Consider the following 22,572-nt stretch of genomic DNA (forward strand, 5'->3'; position numbering starts at 1 on the left):
CTGTTGGCACAGTGGGCTAGGAAGCCACATGGCTCCTAGCAGGGTGTGTGTGCTTGCTCCTGACCTGTGACCCGAGCCCAAGCCCTTCCCAGGTGGCACAGACGTGAAATCCCTCTCGGAACCCCCTCGGGCATCCACGGCAGTGTCTGCCTCCAGCCAGCAGCGAGACACCCCACGCAAGGGTGCAAGAGGAGACACTCATGCCTTTGGGCACGGTCATGCCCGTGGTGCCCCGCAGCCCCAGCCCTCCCTCCGTGCCCGCAGTGTCCCGGGATACCTCGGGGTGGAAGGCGTGGCACGAGTCCGGCCGGCGCCGCAGCTTCTGGGAGCGCATCCGCTCGCACTTCACCGAAGCGTTGTGTGCGAGGCTGTCAAGGACCGCCAGGGAACCGGCATGGATGCCACACACACCCTCCGGGCCCCCATGCGAGTCTGGCTGGCTGGAACTGCCCCACCCTGCACGGGCTGGAGACCTCTCCAAGCCACGTCGTGCTCTCCACCCCCACGGCAATGGCAGCTAAAGTACATTTTCCACCCTGGCAAACAGGGAGATGACGGGGCCCGTGGAGCCCTGCATCCCTGCTGTGCATGGAAGGATATATTTGACTTCTTTTGCATCCATGGGGACGGGTGGGAAGACACTGCAATCGCAGGCGGTGTCCGTGACGAGGAGCAGGAGGTTACTGCTGATGATCTGCTGTGCCACAAACATCCTGCAAGGGAAGAGCACGTGGAAAAAAATCACAGCTCTTCAGCCCAGAGCAGCAACCCTGGCATTGCCTGAACCACAGCAAAGAAACTGAAAGGAAACAGAGATTACTGGAAACAGGGTGCCAGCAGAAAGCAGGAGAGAGCAGTGAGCAGATGGACACAGGGAGAAATGCCACTGGCACTCCTTTTTGGCCTCCTTTTGGGCTCTGAATTGTCCCAAATCTGTAACTCCATGCTAGGCACAAACGTCAAAAACAACCCAAGAAGCCAACCAACCAGCCAGAACCAAGACAAGCCCTCCCGAGATGGGGCAGCACATCACAGCAGGTGACACCTGAGCAAGGCCTGGCTTCACCCAGAGGTATGTCAGTGCCTATTTAATGTACATTTATGTGTGTGCTTGCACAATGCAAGGGTGTCTCTGTTCTGTGGTCCTGGGAGGAGCAGAGCTGTGCTAAATTCATGTTACTAGAGAGAGAAATAGAGGAACCCAGTAACACTGTGGGCTACACTGGTGTGACAGGACTGACCAGCTGGTTTGGCAGGGAGCCTGCATGTCCTGGAGCCACAGGGAAGGCTGGGGACATCAGGCTCTGCATGCCTGCACTGGTGGCAGGGCTGCTGGAATAGCAAGACAGGCTTGTGGGCATGTGCCCACTGCACTGGCCAAGCTGAGTGTGCTGGAGCAGTGCCCAGTGCCCCTGGTTATTCACCACCCGGCCTTGCTGCCTTCCAGCCTCCAGGGATCTGTGTGTCCCCTTTTAAAGGTGCTGAATGCCACACTCAGCAGCTGACCATGCCATCAGTGCTCTCTGAGTAATGCCTGCCCTGGGAGCTTTGGCAAGCAGCCTTCAGCCCATGCACAGATTCAGTCACCAGGACAGAGATTCCATGCACCAATCCACAAGCCAAGGATGGAGCACCCAGCCCAGCCCTGCTCCACCTTGTGGAGATTGTGGAAGGGCTTGGGGGGGTGTCTCCCCCAAATATCTGGATAAAAGATGCCCAAGATGCACCTGGGAGCCAGCGGCTGTGAGTACAATGAGCCAAGCAGGACACAGCACCTGCTGCTGCATCCAGCCCTGGAGAGGGGCTGCCTCCAGCAGGGCAGGGGCAGCTCCCAGGCTTTGTTGGTAGCAGAGATCTGTGACCCAAAGAGGTCACTCAGTTCCTCTGGCTCTGCCCAGAGATTAAGAGAATACCTTGTTATCATCAAATCTGCAATCTCTTCTGAAACAATGTTTGGCAAGGCTCTGGTTTTCCTAGAGCCATGCTGACTAGTGGAGGCTGTTTTCCTAAGCTTTTAAGTCTTTCCTGCAGTTGATCCAATACTGAAGACTAGGTAGAATTGTTTTGTGGGGTTTTTATAGGAGCAATTCCAGTCAGATCTGTTTGGCCTCCTCACCTTAGGAAAAGCTGGATCAGTGGAAATTCATCTTTTTGTCAGCTTTTCACGTGTGATTACTGATAGCACTGTGCAACCACTGAAAACAGCCTCTTTTCACAATGTTACTTTTGACTGTCCATTCACTTACTATGAAAATGGGTAACAAAAAAGTGGACTCTTGTTTTCAGCTATTTCAGTCTAACACATATTTTTTTCCCCATCCCTGTGGTTTTTTTGGTGGTTTTTTTGGTTTGTTTGTTTGTTTTGGTGGGGTTTTTTTTGTTTTTGTTTTGTTTTTGTGGGTTTTTTTTGTTTCTTTTTGTTTTGTTTTGGTTTGGGGTTTTTTTGTGGTTTTTTGTTGTTGTTTCTGTAGAAATACAGAAAAAGGGGAAAATAAAAAATAAAAAAAAGGAAAGCCAAGAGTATTGCAAAAAGGGAAAACTTTCTAAGAAAACTTTCGCCAGAAACATGAAAGAAAAGTTCCTTTCTGAAATCTTTGGAATGGAAAGATATGCATTTAAATGCTGTTCTCTTTGCTCTCCAGCCACCTCTACTTATTACCACTTTTTTTTGGTTAAGAATCAGTTTCTTCACCTCTCTCTGCCCAGCATGGCTCTGTGGCCAGAGCCGTGGCTGCCGTGGTGGCTGTGCCACAGGCACGCTGGCAGGTGACCCTTGTGATGCTGCTGTCACCCCCAGCAGCCCCGGGACCAGGTCCCCAGCTGGCAGGGAAGCTCGGCTCTTACTTCTGGCAGTCTCCACAGTCGATGAGCCCGTTGGTCTCCCTGATGGCCGGCTCGTAGACGAACACGGGGTACTCGGTGTCGCAGGGCTGCAGCGTGTCGTGCTTCTTGTGCTTGTGGGCTGCCGGGGGACGACAAAAGGCACACGTCAGGGACCTGCCCGCACTGCATGGAAACGTCCCACCCCTGGAGATGGAGTCTGGAGGAGCAGGTGCCCTCCGGAGAAGAAGGGGAAGGAGATGCTGCAGGGAGCAGCCGGGCAGTGATGCCTGCTCCCACTAGGTGGTGTGGGAAAACCAGCCTATGTGAAAATGCCTCCAGCATCGCCACCCCCTCCCGCAGTGGCCACAGCAGCCAGGGACCCCCTGGCCAGGCAGGCAGGGACATCGGGACACAGGGGACATCGGGACACTCCGGGGCCCTACTGAACCAGCCGTGACAATGGAATCCCTCCTGCCTGAGCCCTGTGTGCCTGCGGTGGGCTCCCGTCAGTGCTGATCCCTCCTGAGCCCACTGACACCGCACAGCAGGAAACTGGAGGGGCTCAATGCGGGTCATGTTAAGCAGAAACCACCAGCAGCAAACAGATCTGGCCTGAGACCACAAGGAAACAGATGACAGGTCTCGAGGAGCAGCAGAGACCCAGCTAATGAACAGCACTGGCTCCTGGAGGGAGCAGCTGCTCCATCACTCATCAGTCACACCCTGCAGGACTCCCAAACTAATGTGGGGATGAGGGGGAGCTGAACCACCTCACTAAGCCTCCCTCAAGAAGCAAGAACATTCTTTCTAGGAGTTCAGCAAAATCTGTCTTGCTTGAAACTACTGCCTTGGGCCCTTCTGGCAATTATTTTCTGCAGTTGGAGGTAGCAAAGCCAGCTCCTGCCTGTGTAGGACACAGGGGACTGCTGCTGATGGAAATATGAAGCTTTGTTGCTAGGGCAGAGGTGGCTGCGGCTCAGCCAGCAGCAAGCACAAGAAATGGTTTCTACATCAGCTCTGGGTCTGAGCACAAAGCCTCAGTCTGCAGCCTCCCACCCACACAGCAGCCACAGGCAGTGCTCCTGGGGGGACCAGCAGGGAAGAGGGTCCTCCTCACCTGGAGGACGCCCAGCTGACCCCTTGCAGCAGAAGCACTGGAGAGTTATGGAAAATGCAGCAACCTGGGTTTTAATCAGCAAATGTACGGTGAGAAGGCATCAAGAGGGCACCGTGATTGGAGGGGTGATTTGCATCACTGTAAAACCCTGACTGCTGAGAGCAATGGTCTCCTCTCCCCGGCACTGCCGGAGCAGGCAGAAAGCAGCAGGCACCTCCCCGCAGAGCTTGCCGTCTAAACAATGTGGATTACACGAGAGGGAGAGAAAAACTGCATGATTTTCTGTGATTTTTCTCTCCACCATGGCAATCCAGCAACACAAGACATCCATTAAGAGCCAGGAACTGCAGCCCAATCTTGCCTCTAATGCCTTGCCCAGATGAATACGATGGGCACTCAAACCCCTCCCTGCAGTGCAGTCTCTGGTAATTGTACTTTGTGCTGTTCTTCAGAAGTCTCAAAAACCAGCACTCAGGAGGCAGCCCCCTGCCTCCATCCTCCCAGACGATGGGACCCAGCTTTTGGTGACATGGTGAGGTTCATTTTGCACAGATTCAGAAGCACGCACAGCCTGAACTGCAGCACAATGCCTCGTTCTGTATTCACCCTGGATTCACACTGAATTAATCAACCCAACTTGTCATTCCAGGGGCCGGCAGCACCTCTGCCACCAGCCAGGAGCTGTCTGGCTGTGCTCTGCCACCATCCCTTGTCCCTCTGTGCAAACCCCACGCTGCAGAGAAAGGGAAAAGCCTCTCCCATTTCTGCTGAGGGAGAATGCCTCTGACTGGGACCCATCACAGGGACTGACAGTCCTGAGGAGATCTAGGATGAGCCAAACACAACCCTGTTTTTGAGGTAAATTTCAGACACTTCTGATGGGGCATGCAGAATATCCTCATTTATGCTGTAAGGAGAGAAACTGCAAACACTTTCTGGCTCTGAGCAGCTGCTAAGTGTATTCTGGCCAGGAAAGTCCCCAAACTAAGACTAAAGGAGTGTGAGAAACAGAGCAGCATTTCTTTCAGCCTTAATTCACTGCACTGGGGGCTGGGAAAGCAGCTCCAAACCCAGAAGCAGGTGGCCAGGCTATCACAGCCTGGACCAGGGACAGCCCTTCTTGGGGACATGCTTGTGCCAATCCCACACATTGGTCCTCTCAGCCAGAAGCCATCTCTGTCCTGCTGAGCTGCCCCTGGATTTCCAGCACTGCCCCTGCAGCACAGCTGTGCAGTTCTTGCTCACAAGAATCACTGTGATGACCACAAAGGTGACCTCATAAAGTTGGGGCAAACTGCTTGCAAGAATTTAACATATGGCTCATGTCGTGAGTGGCAAGGAGCCCTGACATACCAGGACCTCATTTTTGCCCTGTCCCTGGTAAAGAGTGACATCCTTTTCTAGCCCTGTTATATCATATCCTTTACTAGCTTCCTGTTATAACATCATCAAAGTTGAAGCAATATAAAGGACAGTGGTGTGAAGGATGGATGCAGGAAGGGGTGAACGAGACCATCAGCTTGGAAAATGCAGAATGGAAATTGATGTGAGGCCTCAGCCTCAGCCAGTGTTGGATGAGGGCTGTCATGGTGGGCTTGGAGAACCAGGCCCTGCAAGGGAAAACTCAGTTAAAGAGCCTGCATGAACCACACCCAGGATAAACGTGGTCAGCACCAAAAACTGGCAGAAGTGGCCTGCACAGACTTTAAGTTTTTTGGGGATTTTTTTTTGGCACAAGCTTAATGAAAAGAAGCTGCTTTAAAATCTAACTCCTGCACAGAGACAAGACCTATGACAGAGATTATGCTTAAGCCTACTGACACTTAATTTGCTGGGAAGCAATGCAGCTGCAGCAGCATTGAGAGGTTCAGAGAAGCCCAGTAGCATGTACATCATCAGCAAAAGGCTCAGGCTGAGCCTCTGCATGCACATACTGGACATCAAAATGTTATCAGCACCCTGAGAGTCTGCTGGTCAGGGATTAGTAAACAGCCAGAGGAGCTGATAACAAATTGCAAACTTTATAGCAAAGAGTGAGTTAATTCCAGGCTGTCATTGCTACCATCTGCACTTCCAGAAAGACTTTTGTCAGACATTTGGCAACCAATCCTTCTGAGCAGCAAAGGCAGTTGCTGTGCCTTGTTATGAACTAGAGAGCCCAGATTGTGAACTCTTTTCCACCAGCATAAATCATGCACTACAGTCAGAGGATTTACTCTGGGACACGTGACAAAATCTGCCACTTAGTTACCAATATAAAACATAGAATTTAACCAATTATACTGTAAAATATCTTCTGCATACATTACCATGGAGTAAAAAAAGAGAAACTTTTATGACCTACAGAATTCTAGAAATAGTTCTTTCTAGGCTGCATGCCTTGGCTGGAAGTATTTTGGCTTAATAAAAAGCTTTCAAACCTGTGCTGATGTCCATAAAAGCAGAAGCCCCCCTTATAAACACGGAGAGAAATTGAGATGCTGAGAGCAGAGAAAAAATCTGTGGCAGCAAACGTGTCTTCTCAGCACCTCTGAAAAGCAGATTTGTATGATGAGTGCAGTCTGAATACATCACGCCCATATTCCAACAGCAAGTCTCACCTTCCCAAAAAACAAGAGAACTTGGGAAGCAGAAATAGGCTCAGTGCTGCAGAGCCAGAGGTACACAGTCAGGCAAGGGAGAGCATTAGATCCCTGATCATTAATTCCTCTGCACATAACCCGGAAAAAATGTGTGTGCTCAATTTCTCTCTCACAAAATGTCTCCTTCGCTTCATATTTTTCGCATACACCAGCCTTGGCCTGCAGTCAAGAAAATGTTAACATCTCTGGCAAAAATCTACAGCCCCTTCTTAACAACATGTGCAATCCATTTCTTCCAGCCCCAATAGCATTCTTCCACCCTGCTACTCCCCCACACACATGGACACTCTTTTTTTTTCATCTGCAGACACCCTCTCTTGCTCTTCCTCTTCTCCATCCAGTCAGACACATTCCAACTGTCTCTATTTCTCCATCTCTGTCTCACACATATGTCTTGCTGGGCAGAGAGCAAATTGGCAAACACAAGCTAGATATGGAAGCAGGGAGATACAAACACAGCCACAGTCTGGACTCTGTCTTGGAGGAATTTCTAACTCGCCTGTAGGAGTGGATTTATGAGTTATCAGTTGAACCACTTGAAAGTCCTCCTGCATTGTCCCAGAGCTGGGCTGGGATTTATCAGAAGGAGCTAAGCCATGGTGTGTGGAAAAGAAGACTTAAGTTACTTCTTAGTAACTGTAGCCTACAAGACCTGTGTAGTTTCTCCTGCAGGAAGGCACAAGTCAGTCTTTGCTTTGGGAATACCAGCTGAGAAGAATGGGCCAGCTGGGAACCACGGGGAAGGACATGCCATGGAACACGGGCCACAGGCCCAGCCAGCCACAGCAATGAGTGATGATGCTGTCTGTGACTGCAGCTCCTCAGGAGGCTCATATGTTCCTTCTTTTATCAACTCCTCAGTGACAGACCTTCAATCACCAGCTCGGCCAGCTAAATGAGCAACAGCAACTCTTTGCAGAGCAGGGAAACAGAGCCAGGCTTTGCCTTGGCCCTGTCACGCCTTTCTGCAAGTCCCCCACTGTACAAAGGGTGGAAAAAAGTCTTTCCTAGCCTAGGAATTTCTAGTTAATTCTCTTTTTTTAACTATGAGGTGGTTCTACTTACAGTGATGGAAGACAGCCTTGGCTGGAGAGGTCCCATGACACACACACAGTGACGATGGAGACACGTGACAGATGCACAGCATGGCAGTGACATGGAGACATGAATTTACACACAGCATCATGGAGGTGATGTGGGAAAGAGATGAAGGAAGCACAAAAGGAAATGGTGATGAGCAGGACAGCAGTGACATCCCCCCTCCCTTTTTGCTCTCCTCAAGCACAGACTAAATCAGACTGCAGCCACAGAACACCCACAGCAGGAATGCCCCTGAATGAGCAGTCTCTCCTGAGCTGCCACGAGTACTGCACCTGCTCATCTGACTCTTCCTCACCAATTTCTGCATGGGGCCACCCCTGCTACCCTGATGTGTGTGACACAGCAGCCAGGGGACAGCTGCAGCTTCTACTGCCATCTCTTTGGAGGAGGAGAGTGGGACCCAAACAGCACCCACAGACCTCCTTCTCTAGAGGGGAATTTTGCTTTCAAAAAATGACTGTTTCCCCATTATGCCAGGAGAATTCAGTGCAGAAGATCCAGCCCCACAGCTGGCATGGAAGACACCACTGACTCCACTATAAGGCACCACTAGTGATCAATAATCAAGACTAATTACAGCCCCTACTTGGCTGTGCAGAACACACCTCCCCTTCCCCTCTGAGTCTCCTCAGGGCTGGGATGGGACTGCAGACACTCCTGGGGTGTTTCCAGCAGGCAGCACTTCAGCTGCAGGACAGGTCAGTGTATTTCAAGCCAGACACAGCCCTCTGTTGAACTCAGCTGCTGTGCAACACCATGTGCCATCACCTTCTCTCTTGCAGAGCAGGTCCAGAGTAAGTGAAGTGTGTTATTGAACTCTGAGGTTTCTGTCTAGCTTCCTGGAACCTCCACTAGGCTCTGGAGAGTCTGCTCTTCAACCCCTGCTGTGTCCTGTAGCAGACTGGAAGGGAGGCTTCCCAACAGAAGTTATTTGCAGCAGATGGCCTCTCTCATCCCACTGTGCATAGGGTAGAGGTCCTCAGAAAGAAGTGTCTCCCCTCTCCTCAGCAAATTACCCTGAGGGGAGCAAGCAGAGTGCTCCCAGCAGCACACACCTCACCCTGACCACCCTGGTGCTGTGGCAGCCTGGAATGGGGGTGGAAATGGGGGGAGATAGTGGGATCTGGAAGCTGGATTCCAGTGTCCATGGAGGAAGGGGTGTGGGGCAGAGGGCAGGCTCCTTGCACAGGGCCAGGCTTCCCTGTACAGCTTCTTCTGTCACCAGCGGCTGCAACATTCACGTGCTATGGGGTGGCTGGACTCTTGTGTACTCACCATCTGCCAAGTTGTCTGAGTGCCAGAAGCTACTCATGTTAAACTCCAAAAGGAAGCTGTCAAAAGAGCAAGAACAGAGGATGCTTTTTCAGCAGCCTGGAAGGATGCAGGTGTCAGGGAGATGGCCCTGTCGCCCAGCGAGTATCAGTTCAAAAATGTTTACTACAAATTTCTGGCAGTGCAAGCCTGATTTTTTAGATTTTTAATTTTTTTTCCCCTCCACATGCTAGAATGTGGTTCTGTATCATAGGATCTGTAGTGTGGAAGATCTCAATGGGCTTTTTCCTGTGCAAGGGGCTTGTCAGTGAAGGAAGGAACAAGTATGGCAGCCCCCGAGGCTGGGAGGGCATTCAGCCTCTACAGGACCCACCTGAGGAGCAGGCATGATGGCCATCAGAAGCCCACACTGTCTGCTTGGAGGTAACTACATGGAAATGTTCTGTACCAACAGGCTAAAACCCTCAGAGCTGGACCTTTACCACATCTCCCCTTTCGCACAGCCAGCAAGCTGAGCAGCGGCACTTCCATCCTAATTTGAGCTTGAACTCTGATTCACCCCAGGAGTCTGATGTGAACCCAAACCCAGAGGAGAGCCTCCCCTCTCTCCCCAGTTGCCTGGCACTCAGACCTGAGCTGCTTGGCTTGCTGCCTTCAGCCTTCTCCCCCCGTGAGAGGAAGATGTGCATTCACTCCTCACGGGCACACAAGGCAGGAGGACTTGGCACCAAGAATCTGCACAGAGCCCCGGGAGACACAAGTCCTATTTCTGACTCAGGCACTTTGTGCTGAGTGACTTCAGGTAAATCCCAGACCTGCTGTGGGCCTCTGCCTCTCAAAATGGCAATAGTAATAGCTTTCTGTCTCCCAGGAGCACAGTGCAGAGCTGAATGTCAGGAGAAGGCTGACAGCAACACCCTACACGGGGGCTTCTGCTTGCAGCTTTCCCAGCTCTTGCCCCTCCTGGTCTGAGCCTCCCAAGCACCCCCATCTTTTGGTACTCACATGATGAAATCACTTATCAGCCACTTCACTGCAGCTACAAAGGCATAAATTGGCTGGAGAACAAAAGAAGAAATGAGAAATACCATAAGGGCCTGGTCAGAGAATTTATAATTGTTACGCAGGACCCCACATTTTAGACTAAGTCCCTCCACTGATCAGAGCCCTTGAAGACAGGCTGGAAATACAAGGTCTGGGCATCACTGGAAAATGTTCAAAATACATCAAAAGCCAGCAGAGCTGCCCTGCTACTAATAATACCTCCTCACCCCCTCCCCATGAGGGTCAGGGAGTTTATCAAGGAATGTATGAAGGACTTTGAAGATGTAATTGCTTGATGATTTCTCTCCAGTGTGGATGACCTTCAGAGCTCAGAGCAGGAGAGAAACACAGCTAAATGGGACAGCACCAGTTTAGGATGCTTTTGTGCTCTGAGAGCAAGTGGTGTTTCTGGGACAAGTGACAGCACTGCCCAGGATTTAGTATTATCTGCCATTGATTGATTATGCTTAACTGTGCTTTCATCCAGCTTTTCCTCAAGATGGCATGACTTCTATCATCTTCTTGCTTTTCAGCTACAAATTGGAAATCCAGCATTATCCCAGGGACAATTCATCTGCAGAGGATACTGCTGCTTCTTTTGCTCATGGTAACCACGTCTAATTTTCATCTCCCCCTCTCATAATCAGGCCCATGTCCTCAAACCCAAAACAGATGTGGCAGTCACGGGATGCAGGATAGTGTTCCATTACTGATGACTTCCCTTCAGCCAAAATAAGTCAGAAAATGGTAAAATGTAGAGATGCTTGGCAATTTGACTGATTTTTATGTGTGTATATAAAAACTGACTTTTTTTAATTTCTTCCTTTTCAAGGGTTTTCCTAAGAGAGGAAGATGAGAGATGGAGGTTGAATGCTCACCTTTTTATTTTCTTCCCAATTCACCTCATTTTTGGCAGCTCATAGTTGGTGACATTTCTCTCAGTGATCAGGATTGGAGGATATAATCAAGCAAATATTTTCACTACAATCACCATATGATATCTAGCCAGCTCAAGTGTAACCATTGCAAACCAGACATTGTTAAAAGTGTTATTGTTAAGAATGTTGTTAAAAGGCAATATTTTGTTGAAAATTCTTTTACTGGAAAAAAATTACAATGGCATGCTGTAAGGGTACTTCCTGCATTCCTTCTAGTATCAAAGGATCATAACAGCAATGAACACATCCCTGTTTAAGGTTGTGTCAAGCAGTTTGAAGTGGCCAAAGTGTTGAGTAGTTTGTTCTTGTTTGAGGCAAGATTAGGAAGGTGGAATGGGATTAGAGTATGAGTTTGTATCCTAAATCCTAAAGGATTAGAGTATGAGTTTGTAGCCTAAAGAGAGGTTGCATTTGGGTACTGGTAAAACCCCTCACCCTGTTAGTTTGTTTCCTGGGCCACCAGAATTCTCAGTCTTCAGCTCCAAGCTCACTGATCCTTCCCCAGTGACTGCCAGTTTTCCCCAGATGCTCTGTTCCCTGACACTGCAACTCTCCTTCTTGAGCTGAGTAAAACCATGTCCTGTAAAAGAATTCCTGTTCATTTCAGCTGCTAGCTGACTGCTTGGCTTTCAGGAGAACCTACCACAGTCTAGCTCCTGTTCTGTCCCTGGTCCTGCCAATTTTCAGTGAGATCCTATATGGCAATAGAGAGCCACACTGGAAACCAACATCAGTGGCCACCACTGCTTCAGGAATCTGCCTGAGGTGAGTTTGGACAGTCCCATCCTGACAGCAAACATCTCCTCAGGTCTGCTGGGGAATGCTGGAGATGGCCTGCAGGAGGAAGCCCAGCCAGGGAGGGCTGCATGGTGGCAGGGCATGGTGACAGATCAGATACGTACGCTGAGCAGGGGGCGGGCGCCGCTGTGGTGGTGGTAGGGCACCTTGCACATGGCCTGGTAATCATACATGGTCACTCTGCAAGCAAAACACAACAGGCAAGCAGTCAAAAGCAAGCAATGCAACCACCCATGGGACAGACACGTCAGCTTTTTCTCAAAAATGTCAGGTGTGAACTGTTTCCTGGATTCACTACAGCTGTGACCTGCTTACACGTGTCTTTGCTGTTTGGCCAGTGCTGGATCTTGCAGAGCAAGAAATACAGGCTCTGGATTAATGTAACTGGGTCAGCACAGGAGGAAATATGTCCCTAATTTCAGAGAGCGAGTAAAGCAAGCTATGAAGCAGAGGAATTACAATTGTAACTACCTCAGGTCCCCCTAGTTCCTGTTTCCAAGCCACTGAAACTCTGAACTCTCTTTTGACATTGGCTGAGGGAGTGGAGTGAGATGAACAGAATTTTTTTTAAGAGAGAGAAATGTGCTCAGCCAGCTGCAATGCTGCACCTCAGACAACCACTCCCAGAAAGGCTTTCCGAGTGGCAGGAGGAACCAAAGCACTTCTGTACCCAAAATGCCAAGAAAAGTTTCCCATGACATCTTGCCCTGGAAAAGACAGAGAAGCAGCTCTCTGGCCACACAGATGTTGGAAGTTTCTGTCTCTCTCTGTGTTTTGCAGCAGGTGGAAGAGCAAGAGATGAGGAGAAACAGTGTGTGTGCTGATAATGGCTGAGCCAGTCAGCAGATAGGACAGACAGCTAAAGGAGCTCTTTTGTCTGGATAAGAGAGTCACCAGCATCACCAGCATGTGCATTTTCCCTGCTCAAGTGCTTCTCAGAGGGACCAACATGCTCTGACCCACACACCAGCAAAGAACAAGAAGTACAGTGTGGAGATCCCCCACTTACCGCCTGAACATGCCCATGTTTAGCAGCTGGGTCATCACTGAGCCATCCACTGCACCAAAAAATTTTCCAGTCTGCAAGTACAAAAAGGGAAAAACGGAATAAACTGTAAATTTTCCAAATGCTCGATGGTTCCAGCTGATCCAGTTTGTCTGGAGGCCAAACACAACGAGGGTTTTTATAAGGAGGCAATGCTGAACTTTGTCCTTTGGCTGGTTGGAAAGCTTGAGGGAGGACTTCCCCCAACACCAGCTGGGCATCCTGCACCATTCCTACCACGCTTGGAAATGACTTAGCCCACGTAAGTCCCTGTGGCTTGTCAGAAAATGCAGACTCTCAAGCTGCAGAGACCCAGGCATGCTGAATCACTGGAAGCCTGGACTCTCTGTGGGTTATTGGGAATCCATGTTCTCTGGATCTGAATGCCTGAGTCTTCCATTTGAGCCTCTCTGCTGCCCATGGCCACTGTGGTTTTGGAAGCCTTTGCTCTCCTGCTGCCCTAGGTGAACTGGCCCCCCATGCATGAGTGTGATGTGCAGATTTCTTTAGGCAGCAAATGCAATATTGCAACTCACTGCTGTGTGAGTTCTGAGCAGGCAGTGATCCAAACAACACAACACAAAGCCCTCCATCCCTGTAGCTCACATACTGTGTACTGGCACAGGACTAGGTTGCATCTGGGGGGACAACAAGTCCCCCAGTCCTGCCTGCATGCCCAAACTAAAGGTGGGACCTGTGGCCCTCTGGTTCCATGTATGCCTTGGAGTCAATAACGTCAAATAAAGGCCCAATCTCAAATTTGCTAACTGCTGCTTTAAAGATTTCCTCAAACAAACAATTCTGACCTTCCTGATTACTAAACCATGGCAAATATATTGCAAAAATGCTTCAAACCTGTCAAGTCCACTGCTTTGTTCACAAGCAAGTAAATGAAATGTTTGTAAATAATAAAAGTGTGGATATGAGCTGTCCTCTGTCTGTTTTCCTGGCTCATGGGTCCTGACAGACAGTAAATAGCTCCCATGTGTTATGGAAGCATTCACACAGTCTGGGATGTTTTGCCTTCCCACTGATAGGCTAGCAGACATTTAGCATGTATTAGCAGATGACAGATGACTTCATTTATTTGAGTGGGACATTTCCACAAAAAAAGTCCAAACCCTTAGGCAGATTTACCTAAGATCACATGGCAATCATCTAACAGTAGTGTTACATGGTTATGAGCCTCTTCCCAAAAGGCTTTAGAAGTCATTTCACTGTACAAATTGATGCATAACATCAACTCCTCTTCCAGCATTTAGGCTGTAATCGTCTCAGACAGTCAAATGTGCCTGAGCAAGCACTAACTTTTTTCACCTCCCTCGCTCTTTCAATCTGATTAGGGTGGTGAAGAGGCCAGCTGCTTCCATTTAATACCAGTCTGCATTCCCAGCAGTGAGATTTAACACAGTGCAAGCTGCAGGCAGCAGGGCAAGGAGAGGGGGCCACTGCAAGGCTGTGAATGAGGCCCACCCTGTCAAGAGATGCTGATGTCTGGCCGAATTTCTCCATGCAGGACATCATTTGTATAGGTATAAGAATGAGCAGCTATTAGTGCAAGTATGGCCTAGGGAGTGTGTTCAGAAAGGCATCAGCAAACTGGCCTCCAATAGCAAACCAGACATTCAAAGCTTGCTGCTGTTTAACACAGAAAAGCATCACTTGGAAGAAACCAAAGCTGTCCCCGTACTGGAGCAGCATTTTGTAAAGCAGCTCTCATTACATCCTGCTTCCTCCAGTGACTGCTGCTCTCCTAGGCATCCCTCTGCTGTGTTTCTCCTAGCTCCCATCTCTGGGCAAGTGTCCACAGGCCCTTGCCATTTCAGAGGTTGACAGCAGGAAGCATTGCTCTGCCATCCCACATGACACATGCTGTGTCACTCCCCCCTGCAGCTGAGTGTGCAGGCTGTGCACAGCAAAGACATGCAACTCAGAGCACACATATGACTCAAAAGCTACATCACTGCTCACATGCATCCATGCATTGAGCAATTTACACTTTTTATACACTCAGAAGCTGTAGACAAACAGGATCTGCCAAACTGCCCAGGCTTTGGGCAGGCAGGCAGCCTCTTCCTCCAGCATGGCTCAAACAGAGGCAGCCCTTGCTTCTCCACGAGCTCTGAGCTCTGGTGGCATCTTGGCCTTTTGGCTGCCTCTCTGCACCCTGCTCCTGGAGTCCCACCTGGGCAGAGCTTGCAGACATCCTCTGCAAAATGCCTCAGGCAGAAGGCAGCAATCCTAGAAAAAGAGGTTTAGTGAGAAAGGGAACATCTGGAGGGAGCAGGCGGAGGGAGCTCAAGACCTGGGATCCACAGCTGTGCCTATGACTGGCAGTGAGAAGCAGCTAAAAACTCAGGGGTGGCTGTGGGGACACGGCTGCAAACATGACAGAAAAAGCAGAGCAGCCTTCCCTGCAGCACAGCCTGACCCTGCCACTTATTTTCCATTCCTCCAAGAGCACCTGGTCCTCACTCACTCCCTTCTCCTGGCTCTGTGTTTTAACTCTTTGCTCCCTCTGGGATGAGACTGGATGGGGAGATTAGCTTGAATTAAGAGATTACCCGTTCTTCCCCAAGTAATCCTGCAGGGAGCTTCCAACTTGTCACTCATTAAAATCCTGAGTCCCTTTTCCATGGTGGTTTCCAACTGCTGCCTTCACACAGAGGTTATTAGAGCCAATCCCTCACCCTGATCCCCCATCCCAAGGGCAGAGAAGAGCAGAACCTGAGCCACGCTGTCCTCACCCCATTCCTGTGGGAAGCTGCTCTGATTTCCAGTGTGGTCACCCAGGGAAGAAGGTGCAGGCAGCAGGCAGCTCTGGCAGGCAGAAAATACAAAACACCCACAAAACCCCAGGTACAGGATTTTTTTGGGCATTTTTAAATGGATGCCTTCAGGAAAGACTACAGGATGGAATAGGGAAGGTCACACAGCAGCAAGTGATCCCATGCAGCAACATCCAGGTATGTAGGAAACCCAGGGTATGGATTTAGTGCTGTCTTGAATTCCCTGTAGGGTTTAATGGTGTGGAGACTCATGGTGTCACCAGGAAATAAAAACAGTAACTGGAACAGGATAAAGAAATCAGAAAAAAAAAGCAGTGGTGAACTCTCTGAAGTCAGGGAAGGTAAAAGCTGGAGGAGGACAGCTCTGGTGCTTGCCAAAATGCCTGATCTTGGAGGCATGTGGATAATGTTTATAATTTACCCAAATCCACTATAATGCCACGTTTCTGCTAGTCAGATCTTTCAAAGATGAGCTTTGGAAAAAACTATTTTCCATAAGATTCAGGAAAAATTCAGGCAGAGCCCAGGAGGGCAGTGCTGAGGACACACAGGTGACATGGCACCTAAAGGGTGTAGCTGATGAACACATATCATAGGAGTCAGTAAAATGTCTTTGAAAATGCCATGGGTGTCAGAGGAGAAAAGAGCAATTCCTAAGATCACCAGCCCATCCAAAAACTCAGTAGGGCCTGGCCACCCAGAGTGGGGAGTCAATGCAACTTTTACAGCATTTCCCTCCCTTAGCCTTCAAGTTCTATTTGCATTTTTGTTTTTTGGCACACCATATCATTGAAGGGACACTACCAGACTATTCAGTGTGCTGGGTAGGGCACTTTTCACTTTCCTACAGAAGAGAGGAATAAGCTCCCCTTGGTATCTGTCTTTATTCCCCCTGGTGTCCCTGTGTTGCCTATTGGTTTTGCTCTGTGATTTTCAAGGATCTCATCTCAGCCTCTCTGAACTCACTGTGCAGTGCCTGCAGAATGCACAGTTTCCCTTTTTCCTTCTGCCAGCCCATTCTGAATATGCTAACCAACCCAAGTCCAGGTGGGAAACCATGGGACTCATAGAGCTGATGTTTTCCATCTGAATAGCCATCTAAAAATTCTTCTTTCTCTTCTGTCCCAGCTACTTTGAGATCAATGTCACTACTTCATACGTCACTGTTTCACCAGGTTCTTTTAAGGGACTCTGTTCAAGGCTGAAGAGAACTGAAATTCTACAGGTTATCTAGTCTCCCTTATCTCCTGATTTTGCCATGCTTTCAAAGAACTGTAGCTGACAAGTTTTCTTCCTTCTGGAAGCTGTGCTGCTTGTGCCAATCACATCCACCAGGAATTCTGTTACCTTAATTTCCATTTCGACCTGTTTGTCACATCTTGAAGAAAGCAATTTCTGGGACTGGATCTGCTGCCTTTTGGAAATACCCAAACTGCATTTGTTAACACCAGTACAATGGCAATTTTAATGAAATTCCATGATTCTGTCAGTAACAAAACCCCTTCATTTCCCACTTCTTCTCTAAGCCCACTCTTACTATTGACTTATTGCTTTGCAGCTTATGAGACTGTTCCACATATCACTTTGTGATGCCCAGAACTATGGGGTTTAATTATTTTGAAAGAAGTAGCTCTGTGGTGAATTTATCAGAGAATGGAAAAGTGTAGCTCAACCATGCAGTGGCTGGTACTGTTGACTTTACCCAGCTGCAGGATATCACATCAAACTTGCACCCCTTCAGCTCCCTAGAAATGGCTGTGGAACCACACAACTTATTTTTATTTCTATTCTGAGCCTTTTCCCTTGCTCCTTTCACCTCTGCAAGTCCAGTAAATTCTCCAATTCTATAGGTGTGTTCCTGTTTCCAATTTAAATGATTTTGTCTTCATTTTTTGCCTTTAGCATTTTGCTCTTGCCATCCCCTCAGTTTCCTTTCCTGAAGAACACCTGCTTTGACTCCAGAAGCACTCAAAACTGCTGCTCCCTTCCCTTCCCTTCCCTTCCCTTCCCTTCCCTTCCCTTCCCTTCCCTTCCCTTCCCTTCCCTTCCCTTCCCTTCCCTTCCCTTCCCTTCCCTTCCCTTCCCTTCCCTTCCCTTCCCTTCCCTTCCCTTCCCTTCCCTTCCCTTCCCTTCCCTTCCCTTCCCTTCCCTTCATCTTTCAATAGCATCTGTGCCAAGGGAACAGAGTCTAATTTCCTTTATTCTGATCAAAAGATATTTTGACTAGTTCCTTCCTTATCACTGCAAACTCCTTCCTCACCTAGGATGTGCTGTCACTCTGCTGGGAGCCTTCCCCCTCACTGTGCAGTTGAATTTAATTACACACAGCCACCCTTATTACACAATTCAACTTCATTTGCTTTACCCAGTTCTGGTGGGTTATTCAGGAACAAGCAAACCCCACACTCCTCCTTCTCTTATGCTCTCTTACCTCTTCAGGTATTTTGGAAACAAGTATAAAGCCATTGTTGTCAATGAGGAAGCAGTTCAGAATCTGCAGAGATGGAGGAGAAGCAATATTAAAGATGGCTTTTATGGCTTTTCCCCTCTTTGTGTTCAGGATGAAGCAGTATGGGTTTGTGATGATGCCAACAGCCTTGGCATTTCTACACCAAGCCCCACAGCTCAGCTACCATGAGTTTTACACACTTCTTTTCCCTCTCTGCCTCCATGTTGAGGTATTGAGTCCATGAGCTGTGACAGAGATTGTCTCTAGCTGGGGCTCTGTGCAGGCCTAGCAGGAAGAGACAGGATATTTGTAGTGCTCTTCTCTTTAGTGATATGGTATCTAATACTTTCCATCTTCAGATTTCAGAGTTTTATAACCACTCACAAAATAACCCTCTCCCCACCACTGAGTATCACTGCTGATCTACTTTTATTTTGCAAAGCAGGAAATGGAGGCACAGAGTTTAGATGAAAACCCTTTCCTGCAGGGAAAACTAGGAAGCAGAGAAAATCCTACATGAACACACTCAAAAAAAATCCCTGTTGATCTCACTTTTCAGGGCAGAGGAGCTCCTGTCTCACATATTCCTGATAACAAGGCATAAACACAAAGAGAGTGTCCAGCATGCATGTTATGCTGACAGCCACTTTTTTTTTCGGAAGATCTGGGATGCCAGGGAGGCAGATTTAAAGATGGACTTTCACTGGCTGGAATCCCAATGTCTCTGCCCTGGCCCAGCTGGGGGAAGACCAAAACTGCAGATTTGTCTCATTACTATGAGGTCCTGTCCCCCAGCTGTGCAATCTCCTGTGAAGAGACAACAGGCACTGCCTTTTTTTGGGAGACAGAGATCTCCACAGAGCAGGTGGTCAATCACACCCACCACAGGTACAGAGAGGAAACTGAGGCAACTTACATCATCCTGACAGCTGAGTGGACAGGCACCATCCAAGCCACTGCACTGCAAAGGGAAAGCAGAGAATTAACCATGGTGTGAAGGAAACTTCCCAGTCTGACCATGCAGGAGCTCTGGCAGTCACTCCCCACCACCAGAGGCTTTCACTGCTGGGACTGAGGCAGCAGCAGCTACAGTGACCCCACAGGTCTCTGAGTCCTCATACACCCCACACTCACACAGCCAGACAAGTTTTCCTCACTTGTTCAACTCCAGGTTTCCCATAGCAGGGTCCCAGACATCCAGAACCTTAAAGCAATTTATTAATGGTGCAGCAACACAGAAAGAGCTCACGCCTGTGCCTCTGAGGAGGGGCCCCAAACAAAGGAATCTGAGCTTTTATCCCCTCACAGCCCATGTGTGTCCATCTGGGGTCATCCTGATGGGACATCTGCTCCTGCTGTGTCTCCAGGTGGCCGGACACCTGGCTGTCCCACATGTCCCCGTGGTGCTCTTTGTTGTGCAAAGGGTCAGTGCCAGGTCACAGCCTCTTGCCTGGGGCTCCCAGAGCTCAACCCGGAGCCACCTGCACTGAGTGTATCCCTCAGCACATGGCATGAGCTCATCTTACTGTCTCCCCCTTGGGACTGCCAGGCTAAAGGTTTGCAGAGCAGTACCCCAGACAGCTCTGCAATTCAGCTGGCATTTCCACCAGGACAAGCTCGGCAGCACCCCCAGGTCAGCCAGTCCAGCTCCCTGCCCCTAGCAGCAACATCCCCTCTCCTGAGGGCTCAGATCCTGCACCTGCCTCCTTGACATCTGCCCAGCAGGACCTGTGCACTCCAAGCAGAGGAGGCACTTGTAAAAAAAGGGCAAAACCAAAGGTCACTGTGCACCAGGGAGAAACCAGCACGCATTTCAGCATCTGTTAGTATCTGGACTAAGAACATAGCATGGTATTTTAGATCAGGGTTCTTCTCAGGCAGGGATTTTTGTTGTTGTTGTTGCTGTTGGTTTCTCTATTCTCCAAATAGCTAATGATAAAATAGGATGTGAATGGTGCACATGTAGCCCAAGGCACCATCCACTTCTTTCATTTAGAATTTCTGCATAGTGGACTTGACATGTGTTTCACAACACTGAACTGGGTGGGGACATGAGGGGTTAAGTGGTGAGTAACAAAACCCTTCAGGTGCTTATTGATTTCATAATTGTTCAGAATTTGCCGTGTCTGTCTCTTTGTGTTATTTTTAAATTCTGTTTTCTCCAGTAGCAGAGGGAAGAAAGCTGACACAGTGTTGCCTTTTCTGTGCATGGAGTCCCCTTCCTGCCAGAGGTTTGCTGGGGTCAGGGAAGGACACTGGCATAGCACATAACCCGTCTGCTCTCCGCCAGCTACCCACTGTTTCTCAAAACCCTTAGACATAAAATCCAACCCCCTTTCTGGGTGATTCTCAGCAACAAGAGGGAAATTGGCCATTCCAGACCACAACAAGACCGTAACTTTCAGTTAGAATTTGTTTCTCCCCTCGAGTTTTGCAGAACAAAACTGGTTTTCTGTCCCTCTGTTCTACTTCAGAGGAGGTCTGGAGATGCCTGAGTTTGTTTCAAGTCCCACAGCTTTGCAGTATCACATGTTCACACTCCAAATCCAGCTGGCTTTTTGAGACTCTAGGGACTATGGTTTAAAAAAAAATTCCTTTATCCAGAGTTGCAAGCACCATCTCACCCCAGCCTCACCACAAAGCAACACGTGGTTGTTTTATTTCCCTGGATGTGATCCTAGAGGTCACCTTGTGCTTCACCCTGGCAGGTTCATTCCTTTGGTCAGCAGAGAAACATGGTCACAACAAACCACAGTTGTGGCCTTGGGGGATAACAAATCCAGAGCTCAGGGTTCAGATATCAGAACAGAAACCAGGTGAACCACAGTGGTTTCCTACAAGAAGGGCTCGTGTCTCACACATCTTTCTGAGCAGTGTGAGGGCTGAGTCTCACTGCCACTGCACTTGCAGACCTGGAGAAGTTCCAGCCATGCCTGGTGCTGGGCTGGCCATGCAGCAGCAGCACCACAGCAGGACCCTGGTTTGACAGCACTGGCAGCTTGCAGGGAGCCCCTGAGATGGGGCAGAACTGAGCCTGTGCTCCCTGTTTTTTCTGAAATCACATCTTCTGCTCCATGGGCACAGCTCCCTCCTCAGAGACCAGCCTACCTCACAGCATCCTCCTGCTCCTGCCTCCTCAGGTCTCTGTGACCAGAGCACTTTGAGCTTTGCCAAAGACACTTAATTACTGTGAAGACAAACACAGCCTGTGACAGGTTTGGACCCTCTCCAGAGGCCACAGACAAGGGACAGTGCCTATGATATGCTGGCACACAAATGACACAATTAGGAAGCCAAGCCAGGCATGCCAGGACGCCTCCCTGTCCCCAGCTTTTGTCCACTTACATCAGTGTCATTGGGCTGGGAGGCACAGCGTGGACATCCAGAGCAGCACGGCATCAGTGAGGCAGGAGAGAGAGAGAAAACAAAATCTGTTAGTCATTCCTCTGTCCAATGGTTCTCACATCTTGGGAAAGCACATGGAGCCTTTTTTCACACCAGCACCTACCAGGGCCACAGCTCACAGCCACTTGGCACACAGGCCCCCTTCACCTGCTTTCATAAGGCCTCCCAGCTTCACTTAACACCCACGAGGGCTTGTTTGTGTGAGAACTCCCTGGGTATGGCCCTGAGCAGGGTGTTTAAAACAAAGCTCTCTGTTGCTGTTTCAGGATGCGCTCATGTGCTTTGCAGAAATCTTTTTAGCTCAGGTTAGGTTTATGTGATCCCAACCTGTGAGGATGCTCCTGTCACCAGAGAGCAGCTTCCTGCCCTCCTACCTTCTCTGTCATCCCTGTCTGATGACAGTTCCCTCTCCTGACAGCAGAGAGCTGCTTCTGCTGTGTGCTGCTACAGTCCTGTCATGCTCACCCCTCCAGCACACCTCCCTGAAAGGAAAGCCTGGGAAGAAAGCCCCTGGGTGATGGGGGAAAGGTGTTTCATTTGTCTTGCTCCCCAGACCAAGGGAGTTGTTTTAATTATTCCACTTCCTTTTCCTTCAGTCCAGAAGAGTATCTAATATTAGGACAACAGCAAAAGCTTATCCCTGGAGCAAATAATTTCTATTTTGGCAAGCTGGTAGCGTTTTGTTATCATTATCAAGATGATAAAAGAAGGCAGTAGATTCTTTTTCTGTGTGCCCAAAACTGCAGATTTCCATGAGTTTCCTGAAAGGCTGAATGAGCACAAGCATATTTCCACAATTAAACGTGTCACATGCAGCACAGCTAATGCCAGGCCAGGATGCTGACACTGTCACCACGGCATCTGCAGAACAGACTCATGGCTCACACGGCATTAGTGCTGACAAAGGATTACAGAAATGTGTGACTTCAAACCAATCTACGTCATAAATCTCTTAATATGAATTCCACAAAAGCCCTCATTAAAATGCCACTGTATGTGATGTAACATAGCATCGACCTTGCTGACCAAGAGCACTAAATTGTGTCTCTGCATGGCTGCTGATGCTCCTACCTGTTGCATGGCCATCCAAAACTTGCGTTGGAGCAAATCCAGCTTTATTTGCACACCCACCGCTGCAGGGAACAAAAA

At 49.1% G+C, this 22,572-nt stretch overlaps 1 protein-coding gene and 1 pseudogene across 1 annotated transcript in view; one reads left to right on the top strand and one right to left on the bottom strand.

The window, feature by feature from the left end:
• Positions 1 to 22,572, bottom strand: part of CACNA2D4 (calcium voltage-gated channel auxiliary subunit alpha2delta 4) — a 123,348-nt gene that overhangs the window by 3,322 nt on the left and 97,454 nt on the right. The window contains exons 27-38 of the mRNA XM_064421274.1: positions 22,495 to 22,556; positions 21,364 to 21,378; positions 18,935 to 18,979; positions 18,001 to 18,063; positions 12,745 to 12,815; positions 11,840 to 11,915; positions 9,961 to 10,013; positions 8,959 to 9,014; positions 7,648 to 7,668; positions 2,845 to 2,962; positions 601 to 713; positions 278 to 360 (exon numbers count right to left, since the gene is read on the bottom strand). Coding sequence (XP_064277344.1) covers positions 278 to 360; positions 601 to 713; positions 2,845 to 2,962; positions 7,648 to 7,668; positions 8,959 to 9,014; positions 9,961 to 10,013; positions 11,840 to 11,915; positions 12,745 to 12,815; positions 18,001 to 18,063; positions 18,935 to 18,979; positions 21,364 to 21,378; positions 22,495 to 22,556 — 776 coding nt within the window. The remainder of the gene's footprint in view (positions 1 to 277; positions 361 to 600; positions 714 to 2,844; positions 2,963 to 7,647; positions 7,669 to 8,958; positions 9,015 to 9,960; positions 10,014 to 11,839; positions 11,916 to 12,744; positions 12,816 to 18,000; positions 18,064 to 18,934; positions 18,980 to 21,363; positions 21,379 to 22,494; positions 22,557 to 22,572) is intronic.
• LOC135301192 (uncharacterized) lies at positions 6,174 to 7,175 on the top strand (annotated as a pseudogene).

This window comes from Passer domesticus, chromosome 5 (assembly GCF_036417665.1).
Source record: "Passer domesticus isolate bPasDom1 chromosome 5, bPasDom1.hap1, whole genome shotgun sequence".
Classification (NCBI taxonomy): Eukaryota; Metazoa; Chordata; class Aves; order Passeriformes; family Passeridae; genus Passer; species Passer domesticus.